Source organism: Dysidea avara, chromosome 9 (assembly GCF_963678975.1).
Source record: "Dysidea avara chromosome 9, odDysAvar1.4, whole genome shotgun sequence".
In the NCBI taxonomy this organism is placed as follows: domain Eukaryota; kingdom Metazoa; phylum Porifera; class Demospongiae; order Dictyoceratida; family Dysideidae; genus Dysidea; species Dysidea avara.
The window spans coordinates 30,327,709-30,349,868 of NC_089280.1; the positions used below are offsets into that span (position 1 = coordinate 30,327,709).

A 22,160-nucleotide genomic window follows, 5' to 3' on the forward strand; every position below is an offset into this window, starting at 1 on the left:
GTGGCTTTGTGTACACTTACAAACTTTAGCAGACCTTATACTGATAAAATTAATTAACATGGCTCCATGCCTACAGACAATATCACACATTCCAATAAGTGGGTGTGGGTCACAAAAGAAGCTGGGTTGCTGCAAGACTAGACTATGACTTGTATAAATAACTATGCATTGTATTGATATGTACCAATAATTGATTAGTAGGTGTAGCTCCACCTATACTTAACACATAGTCCTTATGACTAGACTCTGATGTGTTGGTATACTTGCATATTACCAAACTAATTAATTCACTTTACACCTGATTCAATCCAGGTCAGACCTTGATATTTTATAATGCAGGTCAGTCACCCTGGACAGAATGTGACCCAGATAATCTGGGTGACTTAACCTGGTTTCAATGTGTATTGGTGAAGTTTTATCACCAGCACAAGGAGGCTGAAAAACCAGCCGTACCTATCAAGATATCAATGAAATTAAAAGAAGTGCATGTGCCTGCACGCATGCAAACAGCAAAACATATATGTGACCACATTTGCAAATAAATCTAACTCCTTTTCACAAAACGTGACCCATATTTTGAACTTTGAAACCTCTCAACTTTTAATCATTGATTTTATTTGTCTGAAGTTTTACATGAATGAAGCTACAGTATTTGGTTACATTTTGGTATAAAGGCGAACAAAGTGTTAACTGTTATACATCTGTATGCTGGCATGTAAATCCAGGAGCATACATATGATGTAACACTTCACACCTTAGATCAAGAAGTCGCCTGGACTACATTTCGTATGTAGCCCAACTAGTCAGGCTACATATAAAATGTAGCTGGGCTACAATTGCATGAACAGTGATTTTATAGATTCTGAGGCCGAAATCGATTGTGGGGATCGCTTAATACTCACATGATTAGATGCACGACTTGGATTTTGCCATGAAAACCACTAAGACGGAGAGTGTTTTGTTATCCTTGCCATCCTACGAGTTGAAAAACGTTGGGCTAAGGTGAGAACTAGTACTATAGCCTATTCACCAATCATTTCTGCATGTTTTTGAATATGGACATGCCCCAATCACAGAGCTACCACTCTGCATGGAGTAACTACTCTACGAGCAAGCTTACCTATACAGGCCTTTAGTGAATGCTGTAATTTTTCCACAAACGATTCAATAGCACTGATTAAAACATTAAACTCATGTAACCAAAATTCTCCGTGATATGTCCAGGATATGTCTGTTCATCGGAACCAAACATAACCAGAATATTCTAGCTGCTGACCCATAATTGAAATTTGTAAGTATGCATATATAATATATCCAGCGGCTGCACTCATATTGGCTTGGATGATTGGTCGCCCTGTTCAGGCTATCAGCCTGATAAGTGTTACTTATTAGTTGTTACATATTAGTTGTTACATATTAGTTGTAGCATGGGGTATTCGGGCTTTGCCTGATATGTATGCCCTCGGGCCTGCAGCCCTCAGGAAGTTGGCATACGTATCAGGCAAAGCCCTCCTGCCCGTGTTACAACTGTAGCGTGTAACACTTTTACACCTCAGATCAAGGAGTTGCCCAGGCTACATTTTGTATGTAGCCAGCTAGCCGGGTTACATATGAAATGTAGACCGGGCTACAACCTGGCAGTGGTTATATAGACGTCGACGCTGAAATAGATTGTGAGATTGATTAATACTCACGTGATTAGGATGCACAACTTGGATTTCACCATGAAAACCACCCAGACGGAGAGCATTTTGTTATCCTCACCATCCTACGAGTTGAAAAACGTTGGGATAAGGTGAGAACTAGTGCTATAGCTTATTCACCGATCGTTTCCACACGTTTTTGAATACGGACATGCCCCCATCATGAAGCTACCACTCTGCATGGAGTAACCACTCTACCAGCAAACTTACCTATGCAGGCCTTTAGTAAACTCCCCCACTTTTACATAAACGATTCAATAGCACTGATTAAAAGATTAAACTTGCGTAACCGAAATTTTCCATTATATCCTTAGGATATGTCTGTAGCTGGATCGTAACCAGAACGTACTAGCTGCTGACCCATAATCGAAAATTTTAGGTATGCATATATAATACATCCAGTTGCTGCACTCGTATTGGCTTGGATGATTGATCACCTTGTACAGGCTATCAGCCTAATAAGTGTTACATATTAGCTGTAACAAGAGGCATTCAGGCCTTGCCTGATATGTATACCCTCTTCCCTCAGGCCTGCAGCCCTCAGGCAGTCGGGAATACATATCAGGCAAAGCCCTCATGCCCATGTTACAACTATTACATGTTGACTTTGTCTTACTGCATCTTTACTCCGCATCAAATACTGTCTGCCCTGAGACAAAAACAGAACATTGGATCCCCATACTAGCTACCAATAGTCTGTTTTTTTTCCCTCAGAGAAAGCAGTATGTTATGGTTAAACACCGCCAGGCATGTGCTACAGTGGGTTACAAATAGGTTATAGTAGTTATGATGTATCATAGGAATGCCATGATAGTCATGAAATACGACATGTTGTGACATAAAGCTCCATGATATGATATGACATAGGCTTTTTTATGTTTTGACATAAAATATCTCCTAATAATGCACACTTTTCCACTCATTTTGATCAAATTTGATGCAATAAAATATGACAAATAATTATGAGCAATGTTGGTTGTTGATGTCATAGTTAATATTGCTGATGTTTAAGTTGATATTTTGCATGTTTGAATCAAAATAGCTATCCATACAGTTTCATAGGTAACAGCTTCAGTTCTGAAACAATAAGAATTGCTTATATCGTGACATAAACCTCTATGACATGTGACATAAAAAATTCTATGTTGTGGAATCCCAGTATCATATAATCCACTGTAACACACATCTGGCAGTGATTTACGTCTGGCAGTGATTTACCTATAACATACTGCTTACTCTAAGACAAAAAACAGACCACTGATAGTTAGTATGGGAATCAGTGGTCTGCTTTTTTTGTCTCAGGGCAAGCAGTATTTGAAATGGTGATAGAGTAAAGATGTAGTGAGACAAAGTCAGCATCAATATAATTATGTTACTGGATTTGCACAATGTGCATTTTGCATGCCAGTACACAAATATACTAATATATTTAATTTTAATCCAAGTAGTGAAACAATGGTTTTACAGAATTGCTCTGTGAGAAGATCCCTACATCGACATGTTATAACAGTGATTTTGTTCAATGCCAAAGCAGGGATTTTCCCAACAAGCTCATTTATCTCTTGGTTCACAACTTTTATTGCTTGGCTGATTACTTCATTAATAACAAGTATGCAAAAAGTTTGGAATTTTCAACTAGAGTAGGGACCATAGCACATTGATAAAGAGTACTGAAACAAGATGGAGTAGTGCATGATATTGAATCACAGTGAAACAATAAGAAGTGTTATATCCCTACTGTGCTTAAGATACCATAACGGAAATGCACAGTAGGGATATAACACTTCTTATTGTTTTGCTGCAATTTAATATCTTGCACTACTCCAGCTTGTTTCAGTACTTTTTATCGATGTGCTATGGTCCCTACTCTACTTGAAAATTCCAAATTATTTTGCGTACTTTTGTTAATTTTTTTTGTAAATAATAATTATTATGACTGGTGAACCCACGCATATTGCATCAAAAGAAAGAAATGGTGCCACACGCCCCAATTATATCAATTATCTTCTGAAAAGTAAAATATTCATTACGCTTCATTGTCAGCTATATTCAATCTGATACATAGCAGTACAAATCAAGAACTGTTTCAAAACACACCTCTGCAATCAAAGTAGCCACTATGAAAAATACAGACAATTTCCATTACGAAGGGAAGCCATCACGTGCTACCGCCAAATTGACACCTTTTGCTGTCAGCCAAGATGAATGGGATACAAAGGATGACCTGGTAAGTCCATGAAGAATGCGTTGTACGTATTGCGGTATGCCAAAAGGCACCTCTCGGGCTGAAGCAATGTCAAATAGTAAAAAAATCAAGCCCATAGTCTTAGCTGTTATCAAGCTATGCTTGTCTGAAGGAATCAGTCTGTCAGTTACTCAGTCAGTCAGTTACTCAGTCAGTCAGCAGAAAATTCTGTTAAATAAATATATATATTTTTAAATTCCATAGCAATTATTGAAAGTGTTTCGGATCAATCTGAAGGCTTGTTTAGGCTTAGTTTTGCCTAACCAATAATGGGAAAAGTGAGGCTGGTTTTGAGTGATGTTTTATCATGGGTCACACCCACACCTTTGTGGTCCCTACTATCATACTGGCCTTTTTGTTATAGCATACAGCTGCTAGGCATAAGGCTATTATGCTCCAAAAATTGAGCATTATGTTTTTGAGCAGTGCTCAAAAAATCCTCTATTATGCTTTTGAGAATTGCCCATTATTCCTAAAATTATGCCACCATAATTGGCCAATAATGCCAGTTTATTGCTGTATCAGGCCATTTCATTGATGTTTTTAAGCTTCAAATAGTCTTGAATTCTTTAGCTGGTTGCTGTATTAGAGTATTTCATTTCAATGTGACTGCTTTATTAGAGTACATAATATTCAGTGACTCTTCTATTAGAATTTCTGACTGCTCTATTAGAGTATCTCGATTTTTTTAACAGAATCGTGCAATCTGCAGATTTTCCTACTGTTAAAGCTTTATAATCACTTCAAAATGCTAGCATAATTCCTGATACCTATTATGCCCGAAATTATGCTGGCATAGTCACCACATCCCTAACAGCTACTATATATGTGTCTATTAAGGTGACTGCTATATTAGAGTATCCCTACTAAAGGGCATGTCACTATTCCTTATTTCACTGTGCTAAATACAGCTAAAATAATACAGGGATGAGGTCATCATCTTCAAGTAAATAGATTGTTGAGAAGTGTGGTCTCCATGCTTGATTGTTATTAATCAATCATGGGCATGGTCGTGAAGTTACATCTACCAGGTGGCCAGTACCTTTTACAGTAACATAAGTGCTTTAATACTCTTGTGGTGTCTAAAACTCCTACTAATGCCTCAATATTATACAAGTACACAGAAAAAATTGGAACTGGAGTAAATACCATAACACATTGATAAAAAGTACTGAAACAAGCTGGAGTAGTGCACGATATTAAATCACAGTAAAACAATAAGATCCCTACTGTGCTCAAGATACCATAATGGAAATGCACAGTAGGGATATAACACTTCTTATTGTTTTACTCTGATTTAATATCATGCACTACTCCAGCTTGTTTCAGTACTTTTTGTCAATGTTTTATGGTCCCTACTCTAGTTGAAAATTCTAAATTTTTCTGTGTACTTGTTTGTTAACTTTATTTTTTGTAAATAAATTGTTATAACTGGTGAACCCACGTATACCGCATCTGAAATGGCACTGCTCGCCCATATTATTGTCTGAAAAGTGAAGTATCCATTATGCTTCATTGTCAGCTATGCTCAACCCGTTACGCAGCATTTCGAATCATGAACTGCTTGAAAAGCACCTCTGCAATCCACGCATACCGAAAGAAAGAAATGGTGCCACACATCCCAGTTATACAATTATCGTCTGAAAAGTGAAGTATCCATTACACTTCGTTGTCGGCTATGTTCAATAGGGTAACACAGCAGTACGAATCAAGAACTGTTTGAAATGTGCCTCTGCTATCAAAATAGCCACTATGACATATACAGTCGATCTCCATTATGAAGGGAAGCCATCATGTGCTACTGCCAAATCGACACTTTTCACTGTCAGCAAAGATAAAGGAGGACACTGGTAAGTCAATGAAGAATGCATTGTACGTACTGTGGTATGCCAAAAGGCACCTGTCAGGCCGAAGCGATGTCGAACAGTGAAAAAATCAAGCCCATAGCTGCTATCGAGTTATGCTTGTCTGAAGGCATCAGTCAGTTAGTCAGTTACTCAGTCAGTCAGTAGAAAATTCCATTAAATAAATTATTTTTTAAATTCCGTAACAACTTGTTGAAGCGTTTCGGGTCGATCTGAAAGCTTATTTGGGCTTAGTTTCACCTAACCAATACTGCGTCATCATCATCAGGGGAAATTGAGGCTGTTTTTTGGTGATATTATTTCGTGGGTCATGCCTAATCCTTTGTGGTCCCTACTATACTGTAACTATCGTACTGTATGATTATGGCTTTGTTGCATGAAGAAGACAACAACCAGCCTGATTGAAGATAAAAGGAAAGATAAAGCATAAAGGGCACAAACCTGTAGGAATGCCAAAGGGGTGAGTTTGTTATTGTGGTGTAAAATGGTAGCTGTATGCTTCTTCATTTGACGTCATGCTTCTTTATTTGACCTCATGCTTCTTTATTTGACCTCCAGCCTTGTGAATGTGGTCAGGCTAGCTAGCGGGGAAATTAACATTCTGAGATTGAATCTGGTGGTAATCTGACAGAAATTTGCAAGTATTTATTGCTCAGAATACTATTATGCAGCATCAATACTGGAAGTATGAATGCTACATAATAACAAGTGTTAAATATTAACTCTTGATAATAGTATTCTGCATGAGCTAGTAATTATAGTTAAACCCTCACTACGAGTAGGATATTGTAGTTATCAACCCAAGACCAAGGCAAAGCCAAGGACGAGGTGTTGATAACTAGATATCCTACAAGTACAAGCGTGGTTAACTGGCTTCTATATCACACTTTGAATAGGCTTGTGTCAATTATGCTGGCATAATTTTTGGCAAACTAGTGGATGAAAACCATAAAGCATAATGCTGGAATAATGGGGCATAATTAGGAGCATAATGTGCAAATTTCTGCCACAATAAGTATAACTTCTGCTATAACAGTCACAAACAAAATTCAAAGGCTAACCTGTTTTGGATGGTGAATGAATCCTGATAACGAGTAGAAAATGTACTACTACTACTACAAATTTACATCCCTCGACAAAATGAATATTTTCATTGTGGATTTGAGCTTTATCAGTCATGTGCCAACTAGCACCAAGGCATGGCAAAGCAGTTTATTTTGAGCTTCAATCATTGAACTTGGTATTATACAACATGTCCCATTGTCTGATTTTGAATAAAATGTAATATTATTATGATGATTATGATTATTGGAAGCTCGATTGGAAAACGATATATGAAAGGTTAGTGTTGAGTGAACTTGAGTCAGATAACTAGTGAATGTCTGGACATTGAAAATAGTGCATGAGGTCTGGAGTGAGACTGTGGTTAATATCAAACTAGGAAAGCATTTAAAAAGATCGAAATTCTCTAATAGAACAGTCAAAAATTCTAATAGAACAGTCATCGCACAATGAGAACCTATATCGCTAATAATATGTTCTTGGCATGGTGATGCAAATGCAAGTTATATATTATACTGAGCAGTTGCTGTCCTTTGAATACTAATTGCTACAACTCAGAAGATCAATCAGAAACGATGTAAATATAAGTATTTTATTTACATACAAATCTACAAAGATATTAGACAATAAAATCAGGGGCAGAACTAGGGGGTTTCTGAAGTTTCCAGAAACTGGTCAAGTGTATTCAGCTAATCAAAATTATATTTTACAGTGATTTGCAATGGTACAAAAGTTCAGGTCGAAATACTCTAATAGAGCAGTCAACCACTCTAATAGAACAGCCATATTTTCTTTTATTTCTCTTAAGAACTGTAAGTAGCTAGCTAACTACTTTATTTACCTGTGCCAACACAGTTAAAAAATAGTCCAAAATCTTATAACAGAGTGTTAAGATCTGAAAATCTTCCTGGGGGCATGCCCCAAGACCCCCAGAATAACATCCATGTCTGTTGTATGCTTCAAATGTCAAATTTGCTCTGTCCCTTAACTCTTTAGTCTGCACCTGATACTGTACCAGAAGCAAGCACAATTAAGCAGCCTACATTATACCTAACATAATTCTATTTTAAATTGCCAATATTGCTACCAGATTCAATTTTATTACACAATTTTCTGGAAAATCTTGTCCCCATACCCCCTAGATTTAAATTTGCATATAGCAAAAGTTTAAAAACCAGTCACCAAAATTCCTGGGGCCGCCCTTGAAAATGTCTGTAGCTTCTAAGGGACTATAGATATGCCCCCAGATCCCCTGCTCTAATATTCCTATGAACTCTGGAGTTCATCCAATTTCAAGCTATTGCTATTATTTGTATGTTGCAGTTGAAGTGATTTACATTGTATTATATATATGAAGAACTTCTTTGCACAAAGAAAAAAAACACAAAATAAAAGCATAATGCATTTCTGAAAAGCATAAAAACAAGCATAATAGGCAGAAAATTGGGGAAATGCCAAAAAGCATAATAGGCAAATTTTGGAGCATAATAGACTCAAGCCTAACTTTGAAGCAGTCAAGTTCACAAACGTGTCAATAAGGGTAGATAAGCAAGTCAGTTGTTTATAGCTTCAATTTTTGCTGGACTTTGTAGTTTTATAGTGGATATGGCTTCAAAGTTTGCTTGAATATGTAGTTTTATAATGTTCCATTTGTTTTGATTGCACTTCTTTCAACTGTATGTGTAAATAAATGCTGTCTTCCATATGTGGACTGGGATAGGAGTTAGTAAAATGCGGAATATGCGGAATACGGAATAACAGAATTGTGGAATAACGGAATAAGCAAAATTCATCTTTTGCAGATTGTACAAATACTTATATACTCTATAGTAATCGTACTTGATATACCTTGTAACAGCTCTGCATGGCACGCCATGGTGATGGATAAATGGCAGCTGGGCGAGCATTAAATAGGATGAGCACACAACCAATCATCCTTTCAAATACTACTGAGCTAGAAAACAGAACAGTAGTACAAGATGCATGTAGGCTATACTAAAGCACAAGCATAGATCTAAATAGTTATATGAATATCCATTATGAAATCCAGTGCTTGAAATAATGGTGGGAAATCTGACATTTTCTGACCAAAGTTGGTGTTTGTCCAGGAATGCTCCATTTTGGTCGAACATAATGTCCTGCAATCATAACATACTCACTCTTGCTAGAAAATTTCATCCAGATAAAGATTCGATGACAGTGTTTCAAGGCTTAATATCCAAGCAAGTTTGTACAAATGACCGATCAAATATGCTTTTGTTCAGATACTATGTCCAAGCGTTCTGCCTGCTTATTCCAACCACTGTAAAGCTATGATATAAACACTGCTGGTGTGTGGTATGCAAAGTATGACCATCATCTCCAGAGAATTTCTTGTCACATTAACTAAGGTGGGATTGGAGTCAGCAACTCTATTTAGAATAGGTACTGTAGTTGTTTAAACTGAAAACAGTTACACTACTCCTAACTGTTTAATTAGAGTATATGACTGTTCTATTAGAGTATCTCAATCTCTAAATGTAGAAGAGCTCTAACCCACTTAGTTTCCCATGTCCCCTTGTACTATGCCTATATATGGGTAGCAATTCCATGGACAGATTTGGATATATTATGCAAAGACATAAACTGCGCCAGAAATGTTTAAATATGTCCAAAAAGTGTCTAGCTATGTACAATGGCCTACACTGTGAAACAATTCTGGGACACTGATACCTTGGCTCTGACCTAAATCTAACCCTGCATAAAGGTGACTTTCGTCATGTAAGATATCTTTACAATGATTTTAAATTGGCATTCTAGGCAGCATGCATCATTTTAGGGGCAATCCCTACTTAAACAGTACTACCATACTGTTTAATTGATAACAGTTTACTCCTTGTTTCCCATTATACCAAAATGTAACCAAGTAAGAGCCTAGTGCAGCACATTATCAGTCCAATTTTCATACAGATCAAATTAAGAACAATGAGGTATGCACGATTTTGAAAATTCATGAAACAATTTGTTGTCATGCCTACAGGGTAATCCACTTGACAGAATAACTTGAAAATCAGTCTGTACTGGACGTAACTATCATGGTGCAAACCTTTTGTGGTTTGAAAGTACTAATAGTATAAACTAAGGATATATAATGCAAAAACCAAACATGTGAAACAACCATGATCAAGATACTCTAATAGAACAGTCACCAATAAGTATAAACATGCTCAAAAAATATTGGAAAACTTTTCCCCTCGGTTCACACCAGGGACCTCCATACCTATATTCCCAACTCTTTTACCTCTCTGTCACTGCTATCAGTTGCTCACCTCATGTTTCTGTATGATTGAACCACTGTTAAGTGAATTGTAACTATAAGTCATTTGTAAGATTTTTTGTGATTATCTCTCCTTTTGCATTTGTCTGTTTTTTGTGTGCTGTTAGTTGGTAAGTTATGTATTTTTGTATTGTATGTTTTTGTTGTACATATGTGTGCTCCAGTAGGGAAGAACAGTTCTGCTGACTTAAATTAAAAATCAAATCAATCAATCAAATAATAAATGAAAGTTCTAGTTTAGTACACTAGAGTGGTAAAGTTTTATAATCTCATAAATCTATCAGAGGAAATTCTAGATTGTTCTAGAACATTCTACACTGTATGTGCATTGTATTAGAAATGATCAGAAAATTGTATGCTCTATTTGAGTACTACAAATAGGCCATATCAAGACACACAGTAGTATGTTGTGGGGCCAAGTACAGCCGGTGTGGACGTGCACACAACAGACAAGCTAGCATGTATTTTACAGCTTGTTTTACAGAACCTAGAAAACACTATGTTTCACATACTGAGTGCCTGAATAGTAATAATTAGTTAACCATTTTTGCTGTAGAAGGGTAGGGCACCTCCCATTCCATATTTCCGCCCAGCCATCACTGAGATAAGCATCTTCAAAGTCTGCCTTGTTTTCTTTGTAATTTTCTTCTTAATCTTCATCTTCAATCAAGTCACCGTGGCTATGTAGAGAGTTAATTCAGCTACAAAAAAAAGTCTCCTTGTAGAGCATTCTATCTTGTAAAATAACCCCACACATCTCACTGTAGATAGTTTAGCTATACATAACACCCTGTACAGGATTCAGTTGTGTAACAATTCACTCTGATAGCTACATGATAATCCTTTTACTCAGTTTCAAATTTACAATCAATACATAGATTCACACAAATAGCAGTCTCTTCGATGTAACGAAAAAAAAGCCTCGAATCCTTCCATAAGCTGGCTTTGGGGCTTGCAATTACAAAAATAAGTGATATCTAATAGCCAAGCTATGAAAAAAGGGTACAGCCCTCTAAAAAGGCCAGGGTGAAAAGATTAGGAAACAAAGGTTTCGAGGGTCGCACCCTTTTGGTGTAGATTGTCTAATGATTGATCTTGGAGATTGCTAGAGTCAATCTTCGTCCTTGCTCCAACCCTCCATCAATCCAGCTTTGTGTCTGTGTCAAAAAAATTGGACTTACTGTCATGAGCAATAAGACCAGTTTCCTAGATCCAGTCTATATAAATTGTGTAATTTCTATTCTACAGCTGTGTTCCCATTGTTTTGGAGGCATCCACAAAATCAGTCTGTTAATAACAATGACAAAGTGACATTTGATTGTTTTGCTAATGATAGTGATTCAGTAAATATCACATGGGAAAAGGACAGAAGATCATACACTTCAGGTGTTACACAAGTTACACACAGTAATGGAGTGAGTAGTAGTTTAACACTGAACAGAGCTAGAGTAGCTGATAGTGGCAAGTATCGGTGTAATGCTACTGATGTTTATGGATACAGTAGTACATCTAAGGAAGCTGAGTTATTAAGTAAATTGTTCTTTGTGTTTGTTAAGCTCAGAATCTATTACTCTTTACTTACAGTTCTCCCACTCATCCTCACCAACCCTGATGATGATACTGTATTCATTGGCCAGTCAACACAGCTCACTTGTAGAGCACTAGGTACTGACATAGTCTACCAGTGGATGAAGGATGGTATAGTAGTGTCTGGTGCTAACTCAAACATGTTGAGGATTACTAACATAAAAGAATCAGATGAGGGAGTGTACAAGTGTGTGGTTAGAAACAGAGGTGGTCAAGTTGAGTCTACTGCAGCAACTATCACAGTATATGGTATGTGATTAATATCTGTTTGCTGCATATGGCATTACTGTCACAATACCATACAGGTCCACCCATAGTACAGGAACTACCACAACAAGTTCATGTAGTGTTGGGTGAAGAGTTTCAGATTACATGTACTGCTACTAATGATCAGGATGCTCCAACTATCTTGATGTTCTCCTGGAAGAGATTAAGGGAACAAGTTGAATTAAACAAAACAGCAACTGATGAGGATGATAGTCGTACAGCTTCTTCCACTCTTCATATCAGTAGTGTCACTGAAAATGATGATGGACGATATAAGTGTAGTGTAAGCAATGATGGTGGAAGTGCAGTTACAACATTTAGACTAATAGTTGAAGGTTTGTATTATTAATTGTTAGTCATTATACTATTGACTAGTTTATTACAGTACCATCATCACCTCCTGTATCATTTAACATCATCCATGTAAATGTTAGTTCATTTCAGCTGACATGGAACCAACCTCATAATACATATGGTGAAATTTCTTATTACACTGTAAGTTTTATATCTTCCTATTTATTATAGGAGTATAAAAGTTGTCCTTGCTGTTATAATTACATGTATAGGTATACTACAGTGACAGTGACCAACCAGTACAGGTGGTCAATGTTACCAACTTCAATGGTAACTACACTCTTGACAACCTCAAACCATACACAGAGTACAGTGTATATGTGACAGCAGTCAGGTTGATAGGAACTACTGGTAGATCACTGGAGGGGGAGAAGAGTGAAACAGTTTCTACAAGAACAATAGCTGGAGGTTTGTAAACTTGTAGGATTTTACAGCAATAGCAATTACAATAAAAATGCAGAACCAGTCATCTTTGCATCATATGAAATTGGTAAGCTGGACCAAGTCATAATAAACACAAGAAGTTTTGAAAGTAATGATACAACATTTGTCATTGACTTACCAGTCATTAGCATGGAAAATGGACCATTCAGGTTAGTGTACATCTATACCTAGTCCATCAGTGTTCAAGAGTTATTTTTTCTGTGTGCAGTCATCTTTATATCATTGTGGCAGTCAACGAAAGTGTTACTAAAAATATTGTGGAAATACCAACTAAAGATCTCCTGATAGAATCAATGAAGACATCTCCATTATTCTATGTGGCTGCTGTGGTTAATGCTATTCAGTATGTACCTGGTTATAGGATGAGCTACATCCTGGGAGCTGGTGATAACACTACTGATCCTGATGGTCTTGTGTTTTATAACAGAGAAGTGATAAAGAAAACATACCTGTACTTCTTCCGTGTCTTCTCACCTGACAGTTCCTTAGAGGTAATTAAATTTCCTAATAACAGAACAGTATTAATTTTATACCATTGTAACCTAGCATGAAATTTTCACAACAACCAGTCCTCAACCAAGTAAGAGAATACATATACACAGCACATGTGATAGGTTGATATATATCTGCTTAAATATTACAAACTATTGTTCAGCTTACTATAGTACTGAATTATATTGTTTAGTATTCCGACTGCAGCAGAGTGCTGATACCAGCAGTGACAGCAGTAGTGATAATGAATCCCTTGTGGTAGCAATTGCAGTGCTGGCTGTTCTACTGATGGTTTCTTTAGTGTGCCATGTTGTCTTTCTTGTTTGGATGTTTAAACATTTGAAACAAAAGCTAAGTAATGAAATGAAACCAAAGTAAGTGTAAAGCTATGTTGATTGCCACTGTAATCATGTTATTATGCCTATCAGTTCCAGAGATACAAAACATGATAGTGCTGCTCCAGAACCAGCATATGAGTTGGTGGATAAGTCAAATGATTTAAAACTAGAGAAGAATCCGGCATACTCAGTCAGTGCTTCTCAAGAAAGCTCAGAAGATCACCACTACGATGTTATTCCTGCTAGCCATCGTACCAAAGCTAAATAAACACATTATAATAAGTTTTTTGATAGCTATAGTGCAAGTTTTGACTTTGACTTTGGTTTGTTTTGACTTAAGTAAAGAATAGGTATAGCTGCTCGTGCCCCATGAGTTAGTATGTCAACTGTTTGCAGAATTCTAGATATCCCTGAACATTCTATTATTTTATATGTAGTGCTAGGTATACTGTATAGTTGTCAATGGCAACTTGCTATATAGACAACCATGCATTGTTCATCACAGTGCTTCTGCAGGTCATTTTCCCCATTTTTAAGTTGATATTATTTGTACCATAAGTTTAGATGTGGGTGCTGAAACATCTCAATTTAAATATTTTTACTAGGAGCTAATAGAAGTTACACGTGTAATTTTATCTTGTTATAGACATAAGGAAAAACAAGGAAAAAGGAAAAAGTTTCAAAAAACATGTTTTATGAGTGATTAAAGTTTAAAATGAAATACTCTAATAGAACAGTCAACTACTCAAATAGGACATCCAAAAATTATATTAACTATAAGGGAAAAGTGTGAGCTAGAATTAAACCTCTTCTTGACATGCATTGTGCACTGCTACATATCTCACCATTGTGCTAAACATCCCTCCACACCAACTGTTTAAAGAAATTTTTGTCTAAATATAAAACTCAATTCTTTATTGGTGCTTTTGAAAACCTATTCTGATCTATATAGCTGTTATTATTAGTTTTAACTATGAACTGGTAGTTGCTTGGGTTCCTATTGTAGCAATACATAACTTATTCAAAAGTTCTTACAAGTAGCTAACAGGGTTACAGCGTCTAGGGGCTGTACCCCAAGACCCCTGCTACTACCTGACTGTACCTACATGTAAATTTCATGTGAAGGAATACATATCAGCTCATACAGAGCTATATTTTGCAACCAAAGCTCACCATTCCCTTGAATTACAAAATTCCATTGGAGATATGTTCTAAAATAACCACAGTATAAATTGAGTTGGACCACCATAAAAGGGCAATAATTGCCCTGGTGAAAATATGTAAATTAAATGTTTGTATAACTTTAGAGTATAACCACTGTTGGAGACCAATAATATCATAAGTGACTCATCACAATGCATATGTGACTTATTTAATAATTATATGACAAAATTCAGTCTGCCAAATTCAATCCCAGAAGACTTAAGTTTTCCTGTAGGAGAGGGGGGGTGGCATACTCTAGACCCCCTAGATAAAGCATGCTCTGCAATACTTCAAACAGTTATCTCTCCACTATATATAAACTTTTGCTCCTGTTAGCACCCTTGTGAAATCCTGGATCCACCCCTGTTTTAGCTACCCATGCAAAAAACTTACAAAAACTATGGCTAATTTGTTCCAATGAAAGACCATAAAAATTCCTTTTGTATTTACGAAATAACTTATAACCTAAATATTTTGAGGGGCATGCAAGGTTAAGCAATGTTGTATTAGCAAAGTTGACATCCTATTACTACTAAGCATATATGCTTTTAAAAACATTGCTGTGTATAAGGACAATTGTGGGTTGCTCTTTGTCAGCACATTATAACATTTTACATGCATCTAATTAACCTTTATATGAAAGTGACTTCACTCTTTGGAAAGTAAATTATTGATGAACTTGTCTGGCTACATACAGTAGCACTTGTACGTATCTACCAATTGTAGATGTGACATTATTTATTAAATTACTTAGGACAATTGCAGCACAGTTGAGATTATATTAGGTCATAAAACTAATCATATACAAATTAAACTAACTTAAGCAAAATGCTACTAACAAAAAACGATAAGTTTGGTTTCATATAATAAACTGAAATTCCATTATTTTCCACTGAAAGATTGTTACAAATACTCTCAGATTCACCTTTAAAGGGCCTAATTTTCAAACATTTCCTGGGGGGCATGCCCCCAGACCCCCCCCCTAGGTTGGCATACTTCACATGCTAGTGTGTGAAACACACTAATGTAGTCACTATATATATTCCAAATAGCTAATTTGATCATGGATACAACATGATCTTACAACTAGGCCTTGTGAGAAGGATGGGTATCTTCTAATGTCTGGCTAGTTACCTTTGTCCCTTAGCCCTCCTTTCAAAAAATCCTAGATCCGCCCCTGAAACCACCTACAGAGTAACCTGTTTGTAGCTGAACTCTACAGGTGACTTCTTTCTAGCTGATCTCTCTACAGGGTGGCTTGTTTGTAGCTGGATTTTCTACCAGGTAACTAGCTTGTAGCTGAACTATCTAGAGGGAGATTTGTTTGCAGCTGAACTCTCTACATGGTGGCTTGTTTGTAGCTGAACTCTCTGCAGGGGGATTTTTTTGTAGCTGAACTTTCCACAGGGTGATTTGCTTGTAGCTGATCTCTCTATTATGTGACTTGTTTGTAGCTGAACACTCTACTGGGTGACCTGTTTATAGTTGAATTCTCTCCAGGTGGCTTGTTTCTCTGCCCCACCCTGTTTGCAGCTGAACTCTCCACAGGGTGATTTATTTGTAGCTGAGCTCTCTACAGGGTTACTTTTTTGTAGCTGATCTCTCAACATGATGCCTTGTTTGTAGTCTCAGGTGACTAGCTTGTAGCTAACTCTCTACAGGGTTATTTGTTTGTAGCTGAACTCTATACAGGGTGATCTGAACTCTCCACAGCTTGATAGCTAAACTCTCTACTGGGTGACTTGTTTGTAGCTGAATACTTTACAAGTGGCTTGATTCTATATAGCTAGCTGATCTGTCTACAAGGTGGCTTGTTTGTAGCTGAACTCTCCACAGTGTGATTGTTTGTAGCTGAACTCTCTACTGGGTGACTTGTTTGTAGCCAGGATAATTTGTTTGTATATAGCTGAACTGCCTACAGGGTGACTTGTTTATATATAGCTGAATTCTCTACAGGCTGGCTTCTTTCATTCCACAGGGTGATTTGTGTGCAGCTGAATTCTCTACGGGGTGACCTGTTTGTAGCTGAACTCTGCAGGTGACTTCTTTCTAGCTGATCTCTCTACACAGTGCCTTGTTTGTAGCTGAATTCTCTATCAGGTGGCTAGCTAGTAGCTGAACTCTTTACACGGTTATTTGTTTGTAGCTGAACTCTCTACGGGGTGATTTGTTTGTAGCTGAACTCTCCACAGCATGGTTTGTTTGTGGCTGAACTCTCTACTGGGTGACTTGTTGTGTAGCTGAACTCTCTACACAATGACTTGTTATGTAGCTTAACACTCTAATACAGTAATAGACTAACTTACTAATGATGCTGAATGCTCTAATAGCAGGGGCGGATCCAGGACCTGTCAAGGGGAGTGGCACAAACAGGCAAGTTGTAGGTGGTTAGGGAGAGCCAGATCCCGTTGTTAGTTGCTGTATTTTTGAAGCAGCAAATAATACACCTCTTTGTAGTATGGACTGTTGATTTATACCATTTTGGCCTTTGCAGATATAGTCGTGAAGTCTTTAAAGCTGTTTAAAAGGCTCTGAATGTCTTAAACAACAGCAACACGATAATTATTTTAGAGGCGCTTAGTACGCACGAAGGTGCTGGGCGACAATTTCATAGTTAGTTTTACTTTGGTTTGCTTTAGTTTCAGGTGGATTCGTAATCAATGCTAGTAAAATGTTATAATTTCATGAGTTTTATAAGCTGGCATAAAGTTTGTATTTTAATCAGAAGTATGGCTCCTCCACAAGAAGGGGGGGCATTTGCCCCAAACACCCCATCCTGGATCCGCCATTGAATAGGGTGACTGTACTATTAGAGTATCTTGATCACGCAATTACTACGTGCACATAGTTGGATTTTGTATTATAACTAGATGGCTTTTCTCCAATTTTCTATTCTACTGCAAGGACGTTCCATGATGATTATTCCATCTACATACTGGTTTTCAGCTCACTCTTCTCAGCAGTTTGCCTGGTAAGAGGGAGTTTTTTGTTCATGAAACTCGACCTCATAGGTTGGGTTTTGTGCCATATCTCCATGGTCCAGGAGTGTAGCCAGGATTTTTGAAGGGGGTTCAACAGCAGTATTGAGTTACCAGAAGCAGGGGTCAGGGTCTGGGGGCCCAGCCACTGAGAGACTTTCAATATTTCAATGAATCAAAACTCAGCAAATTGCTATATTTTATACAAAAAATACAGTACATTAATTTTAATGCATATAGACTAAGTGCCTCTGGGATGAAGCTAGTACTAGATAAAGCTACCTAGTGGAAACAGACAGCATAGTGACACATAATAAATTAGACATCTGTGAGTGATAGTTATCCCACTGGTATAATAGGATTGGAACCATGAGTCCACTGATACAAATGGAATGATTTACAATCAAAACATTTTAACTACAAAATTAATGTGCATAGTATGGATTCATTTTGCATGCTCAATTAGTGATAAATTACTGGAGTTCTATATCTTTAAACACTGCACACCAAAGCTATTGTCTATAGTAGCATAATGCCATGCTCAGTTTTGCATTTAGTGTTATAAATAAATATTTTCAACTCATTTTTTCAAGGGGTTTACCCTGCTGGCATGATCTTATTTTATGCAAATAATTGGTCATAATTCCATGATTGTTCATCGAATTCTCACCTAATGTGGTACTCAGATTCGCTTTAATGAGCACTTAAAATGTGCCAAATTTCAGCTTGATTGGAACACACATTTGTATTTTACGGCATATTTTGCAAAGCATGCAAAAAGAAGTAGAAGAAAACCAAGAAGAAGCCAGAAACTTTGGTCTCTCGTATCTCAGAAATGGCTGGGACGAATTTCTTCTTTACCTTCCCTTACCTGGTGGCCACTTCTGTAGCAAATGTAGTTCTAATCGGATAAGAAATCACAGAGCTATACACAAATGTGAAAAATCACGTTTTTTTTTCTTCCTGTCTGTCACTATACTCACAGTATGCTTCTTGGGCCCAGTGCTTGAATTGTAAATTTATATGAGGGTATACTATCAAGGGCAGATCCAGGATTTTGCTAAGGGAAGGGGGAGCACACAGGTACTGAAAACCATTCCACAGTGTGCAAAGCACACTCTGCAAAATGCAAAGCATGAGCTTTCTAGAGGGGTCTGGGGACATGCTCCTCCAGGAAATTTTGAAAAATTAACATTCTGAGATTGAATTTGGTGGCAATATTGACTAAAATTTGTTGATAGTTCAACACTGGAAGAATGAATGCTAATAGTATAGCTACTGAGCTAAAAAGCCAAATAATAGCTATAGTGTAAAGACCTAGCTAGGCTGCTCCCCATAGAATTAACATTCTGAGATTATAATATTTTATTTGGTGGCAATTTTGACTGAAATTTGCTGAGTTCAACACTGGAAGAAGTATGAATGCTAATAGTACACTGTAGCTATATACTGAGCTACATAACAGATCTAGAATTAGTTAGTATAGTATAAGATTTCCTCAAATAATCAACTTTTGAGATTGAATTTGGTAGTGATTTTGAAATGTTCAATGCAAGAAGCATGAATACTATAATAAAGTCTATAAGGAAATTTTGAAAAATTTACTTTTTGAGAATGATATTGGTGGTAATTTAATTTTGACTGTCATTCACGAGAAAGATGAATACTCTTTGCAGCATCTAGCTATACGTAAAGATGGTAACCCAATTTATGATTTACTGAGAATAAGCCAAGGTGGGAACGTTTTTTTATCCAGCCACATTTCCGGTTCCAACTAGGTAAATGTGTCACTGTTAGTTGGTACTTGCTCTGTATATACACTACCATCATTATATGACTCTTCTTCTTAATTTGCTACATTTCATCATCATCAGCTGATTCATCACCAATTACTTCCTTGGTAGACACATGCAGTCTACAGTAGAGGGGTAGAATCTGCATTGCATGCAAAATTAACTAACACTTGTTTAATTCTAATTAATGCACACCTCACGAAAGGAATTTTTGAGGATTGTGGGATTAGCTTCCTTGGGGGATCAATTGGCTCGAGAGTCACGTAAGAATATGTATTACTATGTAGCAACTAATGTTTCATGGATGTTCTTTGTTGAAGGTACTATAGCTCACACTGTAGCAACCTTATAGTTATACTTAGCTAGGCTATCAAGGTATACTAATTTACAAAAATTGTTATCAAGGTATACTTCGTATACCCCCGTATACCCTCAATTCGAGCACTGCTTGGGCCACACCATACACTACTGTGTGTCTTGATTCCGTAACAGTGATTTTTGTCATGCAAGATGGTTTTAGGAGAAGTTTTAAAGGTCGCTTACTTCATTTTAGGGGGATCCCTACTTAAACAGCACTACCGTACTGTTTGATACATTATACGCTGTTAGTCGGTCATTGCAATTTATAGGGGGAAAACATACAAAAAGGTAGCTAAAAAAGCTGGGTTCAAGCCACCAACCGCCTCTAGATCTGGAGTGTCATGCCTTATCACTGTACCGCTGCTGCTTGCTGCCAACATCTCTTGTTTTTGCATTATTTTAATGTTACAAAAGTGACCCGCTGAGCGAAAACCGGCCGTTTTCGCAAAATTCTATTTTGCCATAAAATTGGATTTATGTGCAGGTAAAAATACGTGTGCTACATGAAAAATTTACGCACGCTTAATCGCATTCATTCACACTGAAATTAAGTTCAAATCAATAAAAGCTATATATCACTGGATTTGCATGTTTATGGAGAGTAAGAAAATCATTGTTTCGTGTTCGCACAGCAAAGGATACGTGAGTTATGGGCATTCATTTACGATTCAGTAAAAATAACATTCACCGGCATCATTTCTTAGTTTGAGTGGCCTTCTTTGTCAACACGAAGGAGTACAAGAAAGCACTATACCTTGATTGATTTGCCAGTTCGTGGTGCACAGATTGAGCCAGGTCCCATCTTTACAGCTTGGTTCAATCGTGAGTTATGATCAATTATCTAAGCGCCTGTAATTTATTTCCTGTATTGTTGCTGTACAAATCGAGTTTATCACTGTTCCAACTGTCAAGCGTTATAACTCCAAGACCATTCATCATAAAAGGCTGAAACTGTGGCTGTCCATGGCCACTCTTTTGTTATTATAGATTACAGAGATGCATTAAAATGGAATTTGAGGAATGTGCAAAAATGGCCAGTTTTTGCTCAGCCGGTCACAAATAATATATACCTAACTAGCTAATACTCTAACATTTTAATGTTATCTAATCCATACTCTAACCTAACAGTTACAAATGATGCCCTAATTGCATGTCCTAACCCTAGAAGCACTGTTGTAGTTCCATGGAACCCCTTGAACCCCCAGGATTTGCCCCTGATTAGGAAAAGCACTCCTAAGATTAGGAATGGTGTTTCTAGGGATAGGATGCACAATTAAGACTAGGGCATTGTTTGTAACTGTTGCATTAGCAGTGTTGGGAGTAACGCGCTACTTATGTAACGCGTTACGTAATATTATTACTTTTATGGTAACAAAGTAATATAACGAAATACGCTATAAAAACAGGTAATATAACGCAAGCTACTTACTTACAATTGTAACGCGTTACCTAAGTAATATAGTTACTGTAACGAATCTAATATTACGTAATATTATTACTACAAGTAACGAAGATACTAATCTCGTTAGTTATCCTCTGAGTAATGCTCAGCCACAGCGAAGTAACGAGGCCTACTGAATGAAGCTTATTCACCAGCTTCTTACCCGCTTCTTACTTATAACCAAAATTTGCATATTGTCCAACAGCGCAATCATGTCACGTGATAAGGTGGTAGTTTCACACGTGACAGCTTAAGGCTGTGGACTCAAAGTAATATAATATGTAATATTATTACAGTTACTTTATTTTATGGGTAATATGTAACTGTAACTAAATAGTTCAGTTGCAAGTAATATGTAATATGTAACTAGTTACTTTTACAAAGTAACTTGCCCAACACTGTGCATTAGAGTATTCATGGGTTAAATATATTTATTTGTAACATCTATATAGTGCAAAAACGAGAAGTTGGCAGCAAGTAAAATCAGTTTATCAGTCAAATACAGTACCCAATACAAACTCTCATTTACCTTTCGTACTGCAAAATCACTTGAACTGCTACCCATAATCTTTATATGTAATATGCACCTCTAAACATAATTATCATTTTTATGCTTTCAGTTACTTCTAAAGACTTCAGTTGCATGTCTAAATACCTAAATGGTAAGATTTAACAGTGAAACAATGCTAGAGAGTAATCATTTGCTATGAAA

At 36.9% G+C, this 22,160-nt stretch overlaps 2 protein-coding genes across 2 annotated transcripts in view; both read left to right on the forward strand.

The window, feature by feature from the left end:
- Nucleotides 1–11,361: 11,361 nt before the first annotated feature.
- The window catches only part of LOC136267039 (uncharacterized), a 64,061-nt gene continuing 53,262 nt past the window's right edge, over nucleotides 11,362–22,160 (forward strand). Inside the window, exon 1 of the mRNA XM_066062101.1 lies at nucleotides 11,362–11,721. The gene's annotated coding sequence lies outside the window, so the exon portion shown is untranslated. The remainder of the gene's footprint in view (nucleotides 11,722–22,160) is intronic.
- The window catches only part of LOC136267657 (hemicentin-1-like), a 45,259-nt gene continuing 36,851 nt past the window's right edge, over nucleotides 13,753–22,160 (forward strand). Inside the window, exon 1 of the mRNA XM_066062806.1 lies at nucleotides 13,753–13,924. Coding sequence (XP_065918878.1) covers nucleotides 13,753–13,924 — 172 coding nt within the window. The remainder of the gene's footprint in view (nucleotides 13,925–22,160) is intronic.